Here is a 19101-nt window from a genome sequence, read left to right as displayed (position 1 = left end):
GACACATTAAAAATCCCATTTGTTTACTTTGAGGTTGCCAGGTTGTTTACAGGTTGGACAAACTGTTTATGACTGGCATATATAGAACCGTGTCTATGGTGTCAAGGCTGAAGGATGTGTTTTGGTGGCATGCACATGTTACCTTGTCATCTTGCGTTAGTCAGAAACCCTACTTTACCTGCTGAGCAGAATGGTGTCACCTTCTAGGCATAACATATTAGGAACAGATGCCCAAAATAGCCAGAAAGCAAGTTTGTTAACCTCATATTTCATTCTTTAGGTTGGGTTTTCCATAACATGTATGATGAAAGAGATTCAGGAGATATTATCTCAAAATGTTTGTTCTTGTGTAGATAAAGTACACTCACAAAGTTAGATGTAAGTAAGCATAATGTCCTCACACTTGCCTAGAATGTAGTCTCTGAAATGAAAATATTTTTTAGATTTGTTGTTAAATTGTGTTAAAATAGAGAATCTCTTCATTTCCTGAAACTGAAGAAATCTAGACTAGGTAAAGTAGTATTGATCTTTTGTGACAACTGGTGTCATCACTGATTTTCAGGGATTCATTCACATAATTTTCATCGCTATTTTGTCTTTTACACTCAGTAGAATCTGTTTTGTCTGGTTTTTCTCTGGTGTTTATATTTTATATTTTATATTTGCTTGGGTGTTTTAGGATATTTGAGTTTCAAGGTCTGTCTAAGAAATTATCATCACACTCTCAAGTCCAAATTTAGTTACAAATGTAGCCATATTTTCACTGAAATTATGCCATCTGTGAGCAGCGTTATAAATTGGCACTGGTCCTATAGTCCTTGCCAAAGTGCCCAATAGTTGAGGTATCTACTAGAAATTTACCCTTTTTAGGGTTTTGCTATATGTTATCATTATAAGGACTGGTGGACTGAAACTGTTAGTTTCTATTGCTGCTGTAAGGTTATTTAATCCCATAAGGGGAAACTCAATTCTCTTAACTTCAGAGCTGAGAATGGAAAGAGTGCAGCAAAGACGTATATACATCTATATATGTCTTTGAGTGCAGGCTTCAAGAGCTGAGAGGGGGCACGGGTGGCCCAGTCATCTAAGGCCCCGCAATTCACTGTGTGATTAATGTCTTATCAAATATGTGTTCAGGTCTGTAAGAGAGACTATTTCAGGGTCTGCATGAGAAACCATCCTTACACTCTTTTGTCCAAATGCAGCACTGTGACATAAATATATAAAGAATAACTCCAACTACCAGCCTAGGTCAGTACTCCTTTACTGTTTATTATCTAATCCAGTCCCCACTGAGTTCCTGATTCTACAATAACAAATTGCCAGCTCCAGCCCTCACACCTGTTAGGCCCCACCAAGTGTCAGTCCGATTTGTCAGATCCCTACATAGAAACAAATGGGCAGAGGTAGCACCTTTGGCACAGACCCCTCACCTATAGGATTGATGAGGAGTTGGGTTAAAGTTTCTTACTCTTGAGATTACCAAGAGCACACACCTTCCTTGCTGGAAATGAAATCATGATGTTGAGAAAAAATAGAAGAACAACCCAAGTTGTTCTCATTGATTTAGTAAAACAAATATGTAGTTGGATAAATGTTTTAGTTATGCCCCAGATATATCATTTGTGTGTGGATGTACTCAATATAATGAAGACATATTTTTTGTCACAAAAAAACTAATTGCCAGCTGGAAATCAATTGAGGTGTTGAGAAGAATAGATAAGAAAAAAGTTCTTATCATTGTTTTATTAGTTGTTGCAAGAAAATAATTAGATGAATTTCTTTTTCTCAAGAAATGTTTCAGATAAATCTTGTTTATAGAGTGGAATTATGCTAAATGTTCTGAAGACATATTTAACCAATGCATACTGCCTTGTAAATCAACCAACCACTTGAAAACGTGAGATTTCAAGTTACTGAAAATGAGATAAAACTATCAGTTGGCAATTGAGGGTCTCAAAAATTTCCTTGCAGACATGCAGCATTATTTGCAGCTTTAGAACTTAACACTTGCCCGAGGCTTGTACCAATTTCTGCGGGCTAATACAAATTTCCTAATTTCACTATTGTTTCAACATAACAAGGGCATTTTATCTTTACCCAGGCTAGTAAGGCTTTGAGTTTAGTTCTAACCCAGTATTTAGATGCTGTTGATGAGGGAGTCACAATAAGCTACTACCTGGTGAGCATGGCATCCCCCTTTCTTCAGACACTTTACATGTGAACATGTCAACCTGTATGAGGAGGCCCTCCACTTGTTTCTGTTTTCTTTGTGACTTAGGTAGTGCCACACCCCCTTGCAAAATCTTGGATCTGCCTCAGGGCTAGACTAACCTTTAGTGTCTGAAATCTTATATTACACAATATCCTTCTTGACTCTAAAAATAAAAAAAATTCCCTATGTTGATTTCAGAGCTGGCTAGACTTGCTTTTGTATGCATTTCTAGATTTATTTGTTTTCATAAAATTAATATATTCCACGGTCATGGTGCAGGACTACCTCAGGGCGTACATATACACAATCCGAGCACAAAGCTCAAAACTCTTGTCTCAGTCCCTGAACTGTATTTTTACCCTTTCACCCAGCCCTTAGTGTAATATGATAGCCCTAACTAAAGCAAGTCTACCTTTTCCACAGGAATCTCCCATCTCACAGGGGCTCCTTTTCAATTAAATGGAGTTGTTTGTTTCCATAAAAACCATGTACTTTCAGATACTTGGCATCGGCCTAACCTTTCCCCTACATCTACCGAGATTTAACAATCCAATCATGGAAATGTTTGGTCCAGTCTTGTAATTCAACACCACTTGTACATGTTGAAGCCACACAGAGAGAGGTTAATTTACACCTGATAGTGTCATCCTATGAGTCAACAGTATTTTATTAACTGTGTTGTTTATAAGTGTGACCACTTAATGTACACAGGATTTCAGTGGATTTGAAGTGCGACCGACCATTCCTCCATTTGTATGTTGATTTATAACCACAATGGATTTACGTTGGTCAACAGAATAAATCTTCTTGACAGCTTAAGTATTTCCTACCTGGAGTAGCCCACATTATTTCCAAATACTTCAATTATCTACCTGAACATAACAATGGGTTCCTGGTGTGTGTTGTAATATAGACATGTAGAAAGAACTGTGGTATTTTGTAGCCTGCCTAGCCCCCCTGCTTGTGCCCCTCCCCCTCCCCCTCCCCCCTGCTAGAGTTCACCCCCTGATTGTGCCCAGCCACCCTTGTAGTGTGATGAAACATTTACTTCTTTGAGTGAGGAGACAGTAAGTGACCCAGGGTCATTTGGCCATCTTGACAAGCAATGCATTGTCCACCAGAGCAAGGCTGGATTTGAGATTGGCTTGAGGCAATGGTGAAATGTCACAAGTTGAATTTAGGGATTTAGTTTTTCCTCCTAATGGGATGTGATGTAGATTGCGAGAAGTGGCTGACATTTGTTGAGGAGCTCAGGTATGTGTTGGTTGACAAATGGTGCAGTTGTGCTTCAGATGTGTGGGAAATATTTTTGGATGTTTGCAGGTACGTAGACAACAGAAGCCTTGTTTTTACCATTTCATTCAAGTTGTCCAGTTATATTACCATGGTTGCATAATTTTTTATTTTTTTTGTGATTAAGGGAAGCTTTTTGTATGTTCAAGGAATTATCACATGTGAAACATGATATGATAATTTTAGTTTACTGTTTGTCCCCAGAAAATGCAATTTATATATAGTATTTGAATTTATTTGTAAATGTAATAGCACCCCTTGAATACTATCTTGTGGTATTTGGTTTCATTATCATCATGAGAAACAGTTTTTGTAAGTTGAAAAAAACATTGGACGTGTTAAAAGGGCAGAGTTTTGAACAAACATTTTATTTCATTTTGCCTTTTCATTATGACTTATTATTATGAAAATAAGTTAAAGAAATCCTGAAAATGACTCAAGAACACATTTTCAATACTTTATTTTAATGAATTTTGGACTAAGAAGTTTTAAGTTTAATTATTTACTATTAGTTATATACTGTTATTATCTAATACTGTATAATTAAAAGCCACTTTTCATCATTAAACAGTTGGTTTCTTGCATGCCAGCTATGTGATGTTGAATACTTCCTGAAGACAATCTACTGGTACTTATCCATTTCAAGATGTCTACTTCCCACAATTCTAACTATTGAATTTGTTCAATGATAATTGAATTAGTGGAAGGAGAATTGAAGCCACTGCAACTGAGGCTTGTGTGGCTGATTTGAGTGAACACAAATGTAATTCAGCCAGTTTCCTAGAAAGACTGATGTGATTGCTAATGCGTTCTACTCATTCATGCACAAGAATTGACCATGGACAATCGACCTTGGACAGACCTGCTCCAAATGTGACCGCTATGTGTAGGGGGATGTGTCACCATCTCATTGGTTGAAAGTGTTGAAAGAAAATATGTAAATCCGTCTTCTTGTGTTGCCGGGTATGTTGGTTGTCATGGCAGCATGTGATGTCATCAGTTGTATCATGATTTCATCCATAACAGCGTGATGTCCCATGTCACCATGTCTTCCTCACAACTGTCTGACTTCTTTTGACAAAGTAATAACTTTTTGCATTACATCAGTGAGTGAGTGAGTATGGTTTTACGCCGCTTTTAGCAATATTCCAGCAATATCACGGCGGGGGACACCAGAAGTAGGCTGCACACATTGTACCCATGTTGGGAATCAAACCCGGGTCTTCGGTGTGACGAAAGAATGCTTTAACCACTAGGCTACCCCACCACCCCTGTATTTCACCAATAAACATTGTTTGAGATCCGAATAAAGTGTCTTATTGATACTTGATATTTAACATTTGAAACCAGCTAGGTTAACCTATACTCACTCACACAGGAAATCTTCTTCAATCAAAATAGAAGTATCTATATTTCCAGTGCGCTGGACCCAACTACCTTGATCACGTGATCTTTAGTATCTTGTATCTCTTTGAACTACTTTTCATCATATCTGGGTGTCATATCTAGCCAATAACCATAAACTTTTCAACCACTTCTGACCTCCCTAAAGCCTACATCACAACTATCAGGCCACCTGTCTGTAAATGGATACTTCAGATAGTGGCCATGTTGATAGTCCTGAGGGACATGTGGCTAGAGTTACCTCCCTTGGTGGTAATAATCTCCTCTGGTCAGTGAGTTCATATGAGTCGAACAGGAACTGTTTGCCTCATTTAGAAACTTGAAATGATTGATTTAATAGTTGACCAAAAGAATATATCTTCCTTTGACTTAAGTCTAAGAGTGCCAGTAAGCCGCTGACAATATTTGTGGTATTCAACTAGGAGGAAAGACCCCCTCACTTTAAGTGGGGATAAGTTAGGTTGGATATATGGTGTATGAAGTATAGTTTAGTGAAATTTTATATTTATTTGGGGAATTGTTTCATTGATATTTTTGTCTGTTATAAATTGAGGCGGTCAGGTAGCCTAGTGGTTAAAGCGTTCGCTCATCACGCTGAAGAACTGGGTTCGATTCCCGACATGGGTACAATGTGTGAAGCCCATTTCTGGTGTCTGGATATTGCTGGAATATTGCTGTAACTCACTCACTCACTGTTATAAATTGGAATGGAACAAGTAATAATATGTCGTAAGACATCAATTGTATCCTGCTGATAAGGTGAAGTAATCAAGTGTGCAGGTTGTTACCTTGACCTACAAAACTAGGGCTCCAGGGGACCCACAATTACTCATTTCCTGTAAAGTAAAGAAATGCTATACTGCACTGAACAGTAAGATAACGTTATTACTATATTTACAGGAACATATTTCTGGTCAATTGTAAAAAACCCAAAGTGTAAGTGTAAGAAAATAATAAGAAACAAGGTTTATTTGCTGTATTGGACAGGCAGCAAGGAAAAGCTTAGTCCTGCACCATGACTGGAATATATTTTTTTATGAAGAAAACCAAAACAATCTAGAAACGTATACAAAAGCAAGTCTAGCCAGCTCTAGCTATCTATTCCACATGAGCAGCAGAGGGAATTTTTTAATTTTTTTTATTTTTAGAGTCAAGAGGGGTATTGTGTAATATAAGATTTGATAAGACTAAATGTTAGTCTCGGAAAAGCTGGTCAGTCTTGTTATCAGATAGGTTTTGCATCCGATGAACACGAAAGTTATGAGGAATTGAAGAAAATGTTTGTACTTGCTTATTGATATTGATGCAAGATCAACAAGGACAATTGATATGGGGTGAAATGTGAATTGATGCCAAATTAATTGTATCAGGTATGTTATTGTGCAAAGTTTGCCGACGATGCACTGGTGTACAATAAATCATGACGTAGCTAATGTATATGTCATAAATATTTCAACAGACAGGTTACTGATAGGTGGCAGTTTCATGAAATGTTCGTATTTTACTTGGGGAGGCATCTCTCTGCATGATGCCATGTGTATTTATCATGTGCGCTGGTTGTCGGAGATAGCGATGGTGTTCATTGGCTTGTATCTCTGGTTGGGAAGACGTCCCAGTGTGTTCCCTCCAGACAAGCAGCTCTCCTCATGTCTGTTCAGCATTAGAGGATGTTGATGTCTGTGTTTATAGATGTGATGTGGACGTCCAGGTGATTGAAGTAATGCTTCTTTAATTCAGGTCTGAAGTGACCTGATGGTTCAATGGACTGAGCACTGTGGGGGTTGTGAGGTTGAAATAGTCCATGCAGGGCCCCATGCTGGCTTACACTGCAGCTGGGTTGAGAGTCAGGTGTACGCTGCACAGTTAAGGTGGCCTTCGTGTGGTGCTCATGTTGGTGACCTTTCTGAACTGGTGATGCATCATCGTGGATTCATGTTCAAAATATCAACAACGGGGACAGCTACACACATACAGCTGGTCTTGGCTGTAATAATGCTGAATACAAGTTCATCCTCACACACACTGAATGAGTCTTTGTGTCAGCATAAACATAGATGATACTTAAAAACAAAATTCAGATTCCACCGAACCTTATAAACAAAAAGTGGACAAAGAGTATAATCTAAAAAGCGGTTGTTTTGTTATGTCGGAAGCAAACTTTCAAAATTTCCCCTACCTTTGACCTATTCTAACCCAGAATCCCCACCGAGGATTTTCCCCGTCTGCCACCTACTGACTGTGAATATTTAAAAAAATCTGAAAGACAAGTAAAAATAAATGGGTAGTGCAGTGCCTAGATTTGCTACTGACTGGCTTCCTGTTGCTACAGGGGGTGGTCGGGTAGCCTAGTGGTTAAAGCGTTCGCTCGTCACGCCGAAGACCCGGGTTCGATTCCCGACATGGGTACAATGTGTGAAGCCCATTTGGTGTCCCTCGCCGTGATATTGCTGGAATATTGCTAAAAGTGGCGTAAAACCAAACTCACTCACTCACTCACTCTGAGTATGTGTTAATGGTTCATGCCTATTTAATGTTGTGAGTTTGAGTCTTATGTTAAAAGTCAATTGTTATAAAGCCTTTTATATACTACTCTTCTGAAAATATTTCAGTTGTGCTTAACTTTTTCATACAAATTTTCACATGTAATAGAATGTGAAATTGAAGTCTGACATTATCAGCGTCAGTGCTTAATAATACAATCATGTGATGCAGAATGCAGTGATGGGTTATTCAGGGGGTGAGTAGGATGAGGGTGACAGAGGACTGCAACATGTGGATTATGCAACAGTGGATGAAGTATACAAGGTGTCAAGGTGTGAGATATCGTGGCTTCATGATGGGCCACATCGGGGGGGGGGGAGGGTTTAGCACATGCTGCTCTTCTGTTGGGAACAATTAACCTTTGTTGATGTTATGCAAAGTCAGAGAGAATACTGTGTTTGTGCATATCAGGGACAAAGCTGGCCCACTTAACCAGGCTGAAAGTTGCTGATACAGCGCAAATTACTTGAACTCACATGAACTCTATTATATTTTGTGATACAGGCTGCTGAAAGTATGGTTATTGTAGATGATCCAACGGAATAATGGTACATAATTACACCTTGAGAATACTCATGAAATCAAATGTAGATGCAATCAGTAAAATCCCATAACTTTGATCTGTTAATTTGTTAGAATAGGTCTTCAGCAGGCCATGCTTGCTGTAAAAGGTAACTATGCTTGTCTTAAGAGGCGACTCATGGGATCTGGGGGTCAGGCTCACTGACTTGGTTGATGCATGTCATTGTATCTCAATTGCATGGATCAATACTGATGATATGAATCACTGGATTGTCGGGTCACGAATTGATTACTTACAGACCGCCGTCATACAGCTGGAATATGCTGTGGCGTTAAAGAACAAACAAACAAAACAAACATAAGTTTGATTGCATGTTATTGGCCTGAATTAAATGGATTGTTGCTCATGTTTTCAATCACTGGTTTGTCTGGTATATATTCGATACAAGGCCTCTGTGATGCATCTTAAAAATTGCTGACTTCAAAACTTCCCATTCTTTAATGTGAAGATCCTTGTTAGAATGGATCCAAAGCAACGCATGCTTGTCGTGAGAGACGACTAGGAAAACGTGTGGTCAACCTTGCTGAATTGGTTGATGCATGTCATGGTATCCCAGCTGCATAGATCGATGATATCAATCACTGGATTGTCTGGTCTAGACCGTCATATACCTGGAATATTGCTGAGTGCATCTTTGAACAATATACAAATCAAACAACCATTTCACTCACAATTGCTACAGGTTTATGCTTGTTTTGTAGTTAACTTATCAATTTCACCATGTCATATTGCCAAAAGAAACTTGTTAAAAGCGTGCTAAGAAACATGCATCCTCTGACACAGTTAATCTTCAGTCTACTGTTTGGGACAGGCTTGTATGTGATGATGTAAGTGTTGCTCTGGATTTGTGGTTGTTGCAGACTGTCATATTGACATTCTCATGGCTCTGAATATGTGCTGGCAGAGATTTCACATGCATGGACTGCAAAGTGATATGTATGTTGATGATTGTGTGACCACTTCTTGACTGTAAATGAATTATGTAAATCCTAATTGGAACACCATCTGTCTAGGAGCAGGAAGAGGATGGTTAAGGCAGAAGTGGAGGGTTAAGGCAGGAGTGGGGGATGAGGGACAGGAGAGGGGGGGATGAGGCACAGGACTGGGGGTAGCATGCAGAGGGGAGATTAGGCAGACGGGGGAGGGGGAGGTAATTCTGTTCTACAATGTATTTAAATAAATTGGATCTGGGGGTGTAGATGGGTCCCTCTTCATGCATCATTTAAAGAACGAAATATATTGCTTCAAATTTAAAACTGAAAATAATCTTATCAACATCAACATTTTCTGATGTTGTGGAAAGTTATTATGAACAGAAATGCGTCTCATACTTCTTTTGTTTCCATAAAATGTTTACAAGTTCAGCATTGTAACATTTACATTCCTATAATTTTGATTGCATGCTATGTAGTTTATTTCCTTTATTTAATTGTACACATTCAGTTATGATTAACTTGAGAAAACCCTTCGTATTGTCTACTGACTGACCCGATTGTTTCTAGATGTGCTTGTGGGTTTCACCGAACTTGTAAACGTCCGAGACCTGCATCGCTCTGTGCTTACCCCCTCCATTAAGCTGCCATGCCGGGATGTAAATGGAATACTGTAAAAAATGAACACGACTAACTCCCTCACTCACTCAAATGAATTTTGAAGTCCACGTAACCACTCTACCTCAACACCTATATTTTAAAGCTGATAAAGAATTCAGAAGATGTTGACATGTGATTAACCACACTTCACCGGGGACATTTATTGGGTGTAAAACTGACAAAACAAAATGTCCACACTGTTTGGCGAGACCATAAAGACAGCAATTACTTGGAGCAGTGTGTTCAGTTGAATGAAGGACATTGAAACGTGTCGTCTGCAAGGTAGAGATGAAAGACGATGCCCCAGTCAGGTATCTCAGCATGACAAACATGTCATCAGACAAAGGACCTGTCCTGAGTCATGTCACTTCAGGACTGATCCGTATGTTCTAACACTGGAGAAAAACTCACACTTTAACCTGATAACCACGAACTCTTTGACCGGACTGTCATATATCAGATTTGATTGACCATCCATTTTTATTTTTTGATTATTCTTTCACATCTTGCCTATATCCTGAACTTGTCAGAGTCACGGGAGGACATCTAGACAGTTAAGGTGCCACTAATCGCTGTAGAGTTGCATCCCTAAGCCATGCGAGGATCTGCTGAATATTTGTTTGAATTCACTCTTTGGATCTTTCGGCAATTGGTAAATGTCTTGGACATGAACCGCGCTGGCTTTCCTCCCTTTTTTATGTGGACACACTATGATATAACTGAAATACTGATATAGCAGTATTAATCCAACCCTCTCATTCATGTAACAGACCTGTGAAGATCCGGGTTAGAATAGGTCTTTAAGCTGCATGTCGTTCATTGATTATTCCACCCTTCAAGACCCTCAGCCCCTCTGCCAACTGATGCCACTCTGGGCTTGAACATACACCAATCTTAATGCAAGAAGTGGCTAAAGCAACTACAACCGTTATCAAGTAACAGATAGGCTTACAACAGCAACCGAGGTGCCAAAGTGTGCATGCTGTTGTATCGGAGGGAGATAAGCACGGCCACTTGTCTTATCAAGGCCCGCGTGTTTATTTTGCGTTTACGACTCCCATATATCTTGAAAGTGATAATTGGTTCGAATTATCATAAAATCAGGAAGTAACTGCCTTTGAAATCATGTTTGTTTGTTTATTTTCATGTCACTGTTGTATTTTCTAATTTGCTTCATGATGAGGTTTATTTTAGCTTCAGTTGAAAGCATTTTTAATTGAATGTATTTTTAAGGAAACCAACCAAAAATAAAGAAATATTTATGAAATATTTAATATAAATGAAACATTTGTACTTGTAAATACATAAGGTATTTTTAATAGAAAAGACATGACAACTTATTGTTTGATATAATTCAGGAATGGGAGACTTGTTCATGGGATCAGCGCAGTGTATTGTGTGTATTTTAAAATAGTTGAAATAATTTTGAAAATTTAAAGTGATAGAAAATGACTGGATTACTCCAGAAACATCCATTCAATATTTTATAGATACACGTACATGCATATAATTCACTACAAACATTCAACATTATAAGAAATTTGCAGATTCTTTACAAATCCTGCATGGGCTGCCCAAAATGACAATGAACGGCTAATCGTATGAATTGGTTGTCTTCATTTGGACGATGCCTTGTGTTATTATAAAGAATATTGATTTTCCCAGCTTTGTTTTGGCCAAGTAGGTCATTCTTTAACCAACATTCCAATAAAATCTCTGCCACGCTGCACTGGCTTAATTGTCAGTTAGGGACCTAATTGCTCATAGTAATATTATTACTGTAGCATTGTATTAAATAATGTCAGCAATGTGTAACTAGGCCAGCACGCTACTGCTCACGGCAGGCTTCTTGTTATGTCTGTCAAATAGTTTGAAATTAGCTATCATCCAATCAGAGGCAAGAACCGGTCTTTCCAGGGAGATTCACATTTTCAATTTCAGGATTTTCTTGAAGGAGTTCTTTGTTGCTCAATTCAGCATTTCCCAATAACTGAGTAAACAGCATTGACAGTGGTGGTGACAGGCAGCTCCTGTGGTGAGCTGCAACTTGGCATATAGATTTCCTGCAACATTGGAGGTCAGAAGTTTGGATTATCAATTGACAACCCCACACATGATCAGCCGAAAACCTGGTCTAAAGGAGAGCTCCACTGTCAGGAGAGCTCGGACTCAGAGCGTTCAATCAGACAGCTGTGGGGAGCTTGGAAGTGTTAGAGGCCAATGTCTTGCCTGATGGGCACCTAAAGCTGACGGATTTAGTTTGACAGTTCTCACTTTGGATATATTTTCGTGGATTTTACTTGCAACAATGGATCGCTTGGATTTATCTCGGATTAAGAACCTTTCTCTCAGCATGCCCTCGATGAAGAATTTAAAATTGATGTCGTGGATTACTCGAGAGGGTAGGTATAGACTAGATGGAGGTGTTTCTTTTAGTCGTGATCACTCACATACATTAACTGTGCTTGTCTGACACCTCCGTGGACATGGTTCAATGCATGTATGTATTTTCACACAAAAGTGCCACAGTTGGCTGCTCAGAGGTGTTCTGTCAGATTGGGTTGTCATTCTAACTTGGAGACTGGAGTTAGTGTTACAAATCTGCAACGTGAAATGTGGTGCTGTAAATCGATTGGTTTTACAGCCCATAAACGTCGCCGCTGCATTTAAATCCTCCTGAGATATCCCTCTCCCTTCATGACTACTAATGCAGTTAAGATATTATAAGTTCTCTGACGCCTGCCTGGGCAAACAACACACACACTTACTGTAGCTATAGACTGAAAAAAAGTTTTAAACGTTTGAGAGATATAGGGTTACTGAGCTGGCTGTCATTGTTTTTACATCTGCTGAGCTGGTTTTGGGCTAGAAATGAGGCCTTTGCCTCTGTAATTTGAACGAACATTACATGATTTAACAAATACAACAACTTTTAGGATGTTACTAGATGAAACTGCATTGCAATAAAGCTCAGGGATGAATGTCACTGTCTGCAGTTTTAAGAAATTTAATATTTTGAGGACCTTGAATAGATTATGATAAATTGAGCTGTAAGTATTACAAATCGGCTGTTTGTGGCAGCTGGGCCTGATACTGTTATCCATTTGTGATTATTGGGGTAAATGTCCGGATTGCTAGCTGCTGTTATGTGCACAAATAAACAAGAATAAGTGTAATCTAAATATAGACTTGCGGTAATCCATCATCAAAGATGCCTGTGGTTTTGTTGTGGAGTCTTATCAGAAATATCTACCCCCTGCTGGTGAGAGGAAATGGACAACTAGCTTTCATCTACACCTCATGTCAAATGAGAGAACATTGAAACCAGCATCCGATCTGTAGCAGATACTTAGCAGGAAATGCACATGATGAGCCTGAAATTGACATAAAATCTGTGAAATGGACAACTGGTGCAACACACACACACTGCCTTGCCGCTGTTAAGAGTTGATGGAAAGAAATGGGTCTGCTTTGATAGGAACTGATGTGAAATGTACATAATCTTCCTGAAATTGACTGCATGTTTGTGGAATGGATGAGTTATGAAAATTGCTTTTCTGTGTACAGTTTTAGTATTTCAGAAGGACTGATATTTGTCAGTTTGATTAATTATGACAATCAAGATCTGAAAAAACATGCACTATTTAATCAAAAAGTTAAAACTATACTATTAAATAAAGACATTGTGCAATGATGGCTCGGAGTTTGCAATTTGATCTCAAAAGTTGTTTGCTTGATCCCAGCATAATCTTGGATTTCAATCTTGAAACATTAACTACACTTTCAGTTGTGTACGCTTTGGTTACAGAAACAATTAACATGAGATTGTAACAGTTTGAAAAATGTTTTCTTTTAACAAAGCAGACATATAGTTAAAGAAATGAGGAACGGCAGCCATGAGTCACTGATTGATGCACCAGATGTGGATATAAGTGGAGATGTTTTATGTTGATATAGATGTAAGAAGGCGAAATGTGAGAGCACGTTTGATGTGCATGCTTCTGAGTAATAATTTGGTCACTTTGGTTTCCTGAATTAAATTACCTCAACTTTGTTAAACGAGAAAAGTTTAAAGATTTTCATTTTTTGCCTTGAGAAGGATTAAGTAACCAGTCTTAAGTGCAGTTACTGTTTGAAACACGCTCCCACGCCCACTCAGATTAAGTCTTACTGTAATCACATTACATCGTTTGACATTTGTAAGAACTTAGAAAAGGTCATTTTATTCTGCATGACTGAAGTCATTGTTTTGTTCTTGTGGATAGAAATTAAATGTGGCCGATAGAAATCAAACAATAGTTATCATCATGTATAATTCCAAGAATTCAAACTCTATTTTATCAATTTTTGCCTGTTGTCACCAACACACACAAGAAGGAAGTGATGTTCTTCACCTCGCACATGCACTGATGCATTGACCCTAAGAATAGGGTTTACCTCAAAACTAATTAGATAGTTGGCAGTGAAGAATATTTCTGTTGAAAAATCTACCATAAAGATTTTATGGTGTGATGAAAGGCAAAACAAGAATTTATGTCTTTGATGTAAACGTGGTAGGATATTCAAGGGAAATATATATGTTGTTATTCTGGAGATGCTGGTGGTGAAGAGAAGTGGTTAGATGGGTCAAACTCGCATACACAAACATGTCAACATATAGCTGCAGAAATAGTCTTCTTCAAAGGATCATAGCATTAAATATGATTTCTGTAACTTGGAGACAAACACTCGGGGAGCTGTGTATATTTTTTCTCACTGTTTTAAGTTCCCCAGTATACCTACCAATCTGTTCAGAACAGTATATTGAGTCAGAATGATTTGTATTCATTTCCTCCTGTGTTGTGGTAGAATTGAGTTGAGAAACAAGACTGGGCACATTTTGCTGACCAGGAAGTTGCATCAAACTTCTAGGCTTATGAGAAACATTTTTATGATAAAAAGTGAGTGAGTGAGTTGGGTTTAATTCCGCTTTTAACAGTATTCCAGTTATATCGCGGCGTGTTAGCTTAATGTGGGAGGAAAGCCCGAAGTGATGCAGGTCTCAGACATTTACCACTTCGGTGAAACCCACGAGCACGGGTATGGTGCTGACAAACCTAGAAACATAGTGGGGGCGAACCGGGATTCAAACCCACAATCATAGGTTTCTGGCATGCCCAAGGGACACAACTCTGCACAGCGAATTTGCACCCAAGATGACTGGGCCACCCTGTGATAAAAAGGGTTTTGTATCTTATATTTGTATCATCTCTCACATTGCTATGATTAAATTGATGAAATGACGGTCTACATAATATACTGTGTAACGTGAAATGTATGAAGGATTACATGCTTGTATCTGTGGAAGAGCTGTTGTCTGTGGAGTCTGTAATGCTGTCGTAGTGCTGTGTCTGTCAGTGGGAACATAGCATATAAACACACACTACTTTTCACGAACTGATCCTAGGTGTTCTGCTTAATGAACTACATACTACTTTTTCTTGAACAGGACCTTGTTCCACCAGTGATCTTAGCATCTTATCTTCCATGCTTCAACACAGACTGAGATCCAAACATCAGGAACTAGATCAGGATCTTTTGTGTTCTGTGAACTGGTCAAGACATTGTCATTTTCGATAACAAATCCCAGCTTTCTTATATTGGTCATGGGTTTCCAGTTTCTGTGAAGAGCACAATCTAGAATAACTCTTGTGTGAGTAGTCCTCCCACAAAAAAACAAAAAAACAAAACAAAAACGTTGAGCAGCCTTGAAATGTTGTCAGCTGAGACATACTATTGACATAAGTGACACTCTGATTGATGGCACGGACATCACATCATAACAGCAACATAACCTGAAGTTAGGACAACATGTGTGTGACATATTTGTTTTGTCAATATCTGATAGATTGTCACACAGAGCTGGTCCTGAATCAGGAACACCTTGACAAGTACAGAGTGAACTCTGGGAAGACCATGTTCTCCTCCCGCACCACAATTTGTCTGAAATACAGGCTTGTCCTTGTATGTAGGTCAGCGCCAGAGAAGATCAATATGCTGACATACTTGCTCACTTATTCCAGACGGTCAAGCCATGGACGTGGTAGCCAGTAATTATGGGTCTTCAATGGTTGTTGTGACTTGTCAACAGATTTCCTTCTATCTTCTGCTGATTTCCCAACTTGATACAATCTGCAGTCAGCAGTGTGTATCTGGGACTCAAGACTAATATATATATATTTGACAGAATCAAGGAACTTGATTTACATTGAAAAGGAGCCTCAGTGAGATGATCTGAATCTGAATCTGAACCAAACTGACTTATTAAGTGTATTTGTCTAGACATTTGACTTGAAATAACTTCTCAGTTATATTTTTAAGTAGATGATGAGTATTTCATATTTGTTACAACTTTGGGCTTATTTACATTAAATTGCAATGTCTGTGTCATATGTGCTTGTGTATGTAGAAGTTATAATGAAAGTGTCCTGTGCAATTCCAAGTGCAATTACACTGTGTTGACATTTCGCTGTTGATATCACATCACCCTGCACACAAAGCTAATTTGAATTCCACACGTTAGACCAGTGGTGCTCACAGGGAATAAATAGATACACAGTTGGGAGAAGGTTTGTTATTTGCAGTGAGTGAGTGAGTGAATGTTGTTTTACCACCCAGTTAGCAGTATTATTTCTGTATCACAGCAGTGTGTAAGTAACAGTGGTCCAGACACGTCAGCAGTTATCAGGGCATGAGAGCACTCAGTCAGCCAGGGCACATAATATACTACTCAAAAGAAGTTAAGGATCACCTGATTCTTTCATATTTCAATAGTTAAACTCTCATGCCATGACAGATTAACTTTACCAATATGAAAGAATCGGGTGATCCTTAACTTCTTTTGAGTAGTATATTATCAACAATTCTGGTCAGATCTTACAATGAGCATGAATCAAGGCTAGTCCTGACAGCCAAGTCGGCTAAGGCTCCACAGTTTGCTGTGCATCCCTTGGACATGCCCCACACCTATGATCATCCCAGTTCGCCCCCATTATGTTTCTAGGTTTGTCAGCACCACACCCGTGCTTGTGGGTTTCACCGAAGTGGTAAACGTCTGAGACCTGCATACCTTCAGGCTTTCCTCCCACATTAAGCTGACACGCCGTGATATAAGTGGAATACTGTTCAAAGTGTTTAGCCCAATTCACTCACTGGTCCAGACAAACCAATGGGTGATAGCATGAGCAAAGATCCATACCATGGATGACAGACAATCAGCCCGAGCAAAGATTATAACCACTCAATCTTTGTCAGACGGATCTCTATTCTTTTAGCTTCTGCCTGAGCCTGTTTCATGAAGCAATCTAAAGTTTGTGTTGCGACTATTGTAAGTCTATGTTAAACTATGATTGTATTTGAAACAGGGCCCTGGAATCCCAACAGACTTTACTAGCAACAGAACATTTACTTCTACTTTTCACTTGGTGCAGTGTTGTCTTCTAGAGCCAGGAAGCAACCGTCAAAAATTCATCCTTAACCAGGATGCATATTTCATATAATGTTCATTGCATCTATGTGAACGTGATGATTGTAGTTGACACTTTACTGGTGAAAAAGCCTTGACTGTTCAAGTCCTTCTGGAAAAGCCTTGATTCTTAGTGTCCACCTTGAAAAGCCTTGAAAATCACCAAAATAGCTTGAAAAACCTTGAATTTGTACAAAATGACATATATTTGTTAATCAAAGTATTAAAGCACACAAAAATATGTACCAAAGATGTTTAAGTGAGATTTTTCACAGTGATAGATTTGTGAACCAAAGACCCTGAAGAATTCATGACTGACTTAAATTATTTTTTTGTTGGGTGAAAAATACATTTGTGGGAAAATGTACTGCTTTTAAGTCTTATGACTAATTTAATATAATATTGACAGACTAGGGCTAATAACCCAAATAGAAAAGCCTCGAAAATGACAGTTGGGAGCCTTGAAAAGGCCTTGCATTTTAGTGTTCCATATTTGTACGAATCTTGCCGTCCTTCGTCACCACTGCAATGTCATGTAAACCTTTGCAACAGTGATTCCTTCTTCAAAGTAGCAAGACTTGAAGTCATCTCGTTACTCTGTTGCAAGATTCTAGAAATATATCTTTTTATCATAATACAACTGGTTTTGTCTGGAGCTTTGTGCAGTCTGTGTACACACCAAATGGTAACATGATGATTGCTGGCACCACTGAATCTGGGGGTGTGGTCTGAATTTAATATACAATGCGGCCTTGATGAAAACCCTGTGGAAATTGCTGGTCAGAATAGTTCCCAGGAACCTTTGCTTATGTTATGAGGGGATCTGACTCGGTGATTCGGCTGATGACGTACCATCGTACCCTAATGACCTGGAACATTGCTGGTTTGTCTGGTCCTGACTGAAATAATTATGAACAGCCATCCTTTTACTGGAATATTACCGAGTGCAGCACTAGAATTTAAAAAAAGTCTTTATTTGTGTGTGCCATAAAGGTCATAAAAATTAAATGTAAAGCTGTGTGCAGGGTTAGAACTAAACTCAAAAGGTTGATCAGCTCGGGTAAAGGTAAAACGCCCTTGTTATGTTAAAACAAAGGGCAAATTTGGAAATTTGTACTTGCCTGCAGGAGTTTTTACTAGCCCCGGGCCAGCTGGCTGGTGTTAAGTTCTTACTCTGTAACAGTAAACAGAAGAGCTTCCCTGTTCCTCCAGTCACGGAGTACACTGTACTGATAGGGACCCTTTCATGTCTTTGTTAACGACCATTAAGTGCGTCAATAGCTTGTTCATTTCAGTACTGTGTCCTAATAGAATTACCTGAGGATATTGTCCGCCATGTTGATATTGATTACTACTTGTGTAGGTGTAATCTATTATTGAAATGTACAACAGCTGACACTGTTGTGGTCATATCATAAACTAGGATTTGATATTGCCAACACAAGCAGGTGAGTCCTTAGGCTGGGAATGGGAAATATGAAATGTTGTTTTTGATGTGTGATCTGTTATGTGTGATGTGTGATCTGTGATGTGTGGTGTGATGTTCACATCCTTCTTTGTCTGAAGGGCTTATGTTGATAGCAGTTTGACAAGGTAACCTGTGACTCAAGTCCTGGAGATCTGTGATATGACTGGCTTTTACATCTGTAGCATATAATTAAGGACAGAAATGTTTCAATTCCTGTTATCCATTGCAACAAAGTAGGCCAGTAGATATTGGTATTGGCTGTTAGGGTTAAACACGACCACTTGTCCTTTAGTCTGACACTAGAGAAAATCTAACGGGACTTTTTGTTTTGTCCCCAAATCTAATTATTAGCCGTGGACGAGTTGGATGTGACCAAAGGCTACCCATGGCTGTGTCTGTTTTCTTCCATCAGAACAATTGTTTTGTGAAACACTGTGGAAACAAGGATGACATTAGGCATGCATTATTAAGGATTATGTGGACTGTGTTAAAAAACCATCA

At 38.8% G+C, this 19101-nt stretch overlaps 1 protein-coding gene across 10 annotated transcripts in view; it reads left to right on the top strand.

Annotated features, from left to right (window-relative positions):
* The window catches only part of LOC124148647 (ack-related non-receptor tyrosine kinase-like), a 177738-nt gene that overhangs the window by 66432 nt on the left and 92205 nt on the right, over positions 1 to 19101 (top strand). For 2 of the 10 annotated variants that reach the window (XM_048394069.1, XM_048394059.1), the window contains exon 1: positions 11595 to 12030. The exons of 6 other annotated variants lie outside the window; for them this stretch is intronic. In XM_048394069.1, the coding sequence (XP_048250026.1) occupies positions 11937 to 12030 (94 nt within the window). In that variant the 5' untranslated portion in view covers positions 11595 to 11936. Of the gene's footprint in view, positions 1 to 11592; positions 12031 to 19101 lie in introns of those variants that run through there. 2 more of the 10 variants (XR_007220313.1, XM_048394058.1) reach the window with 2 other exon arrangements.

This window comes from Haliotis rufescens, unplaced genomic scaffold, assembly GCF_023055435.1.
Source record: "Haliotis rufescens isolate VD_foot unplaced genomic scaffold, xgHalRufe1.0.p SCAF_13, whole genome shotgun sequence".
Taxonomy (NCBI): domain Eukaryota; kingdom Metazoa; phylum Mollusca; class Gastropoda; order Lepetellida; family Haliotidae; genus Haliotis; species Haliotis rufescens.
The sequence above is the reverse complement of the archived record's forward strand: the minus strand, read 5'-3'. Positions and strand labels throughout refer to the sequence as shown.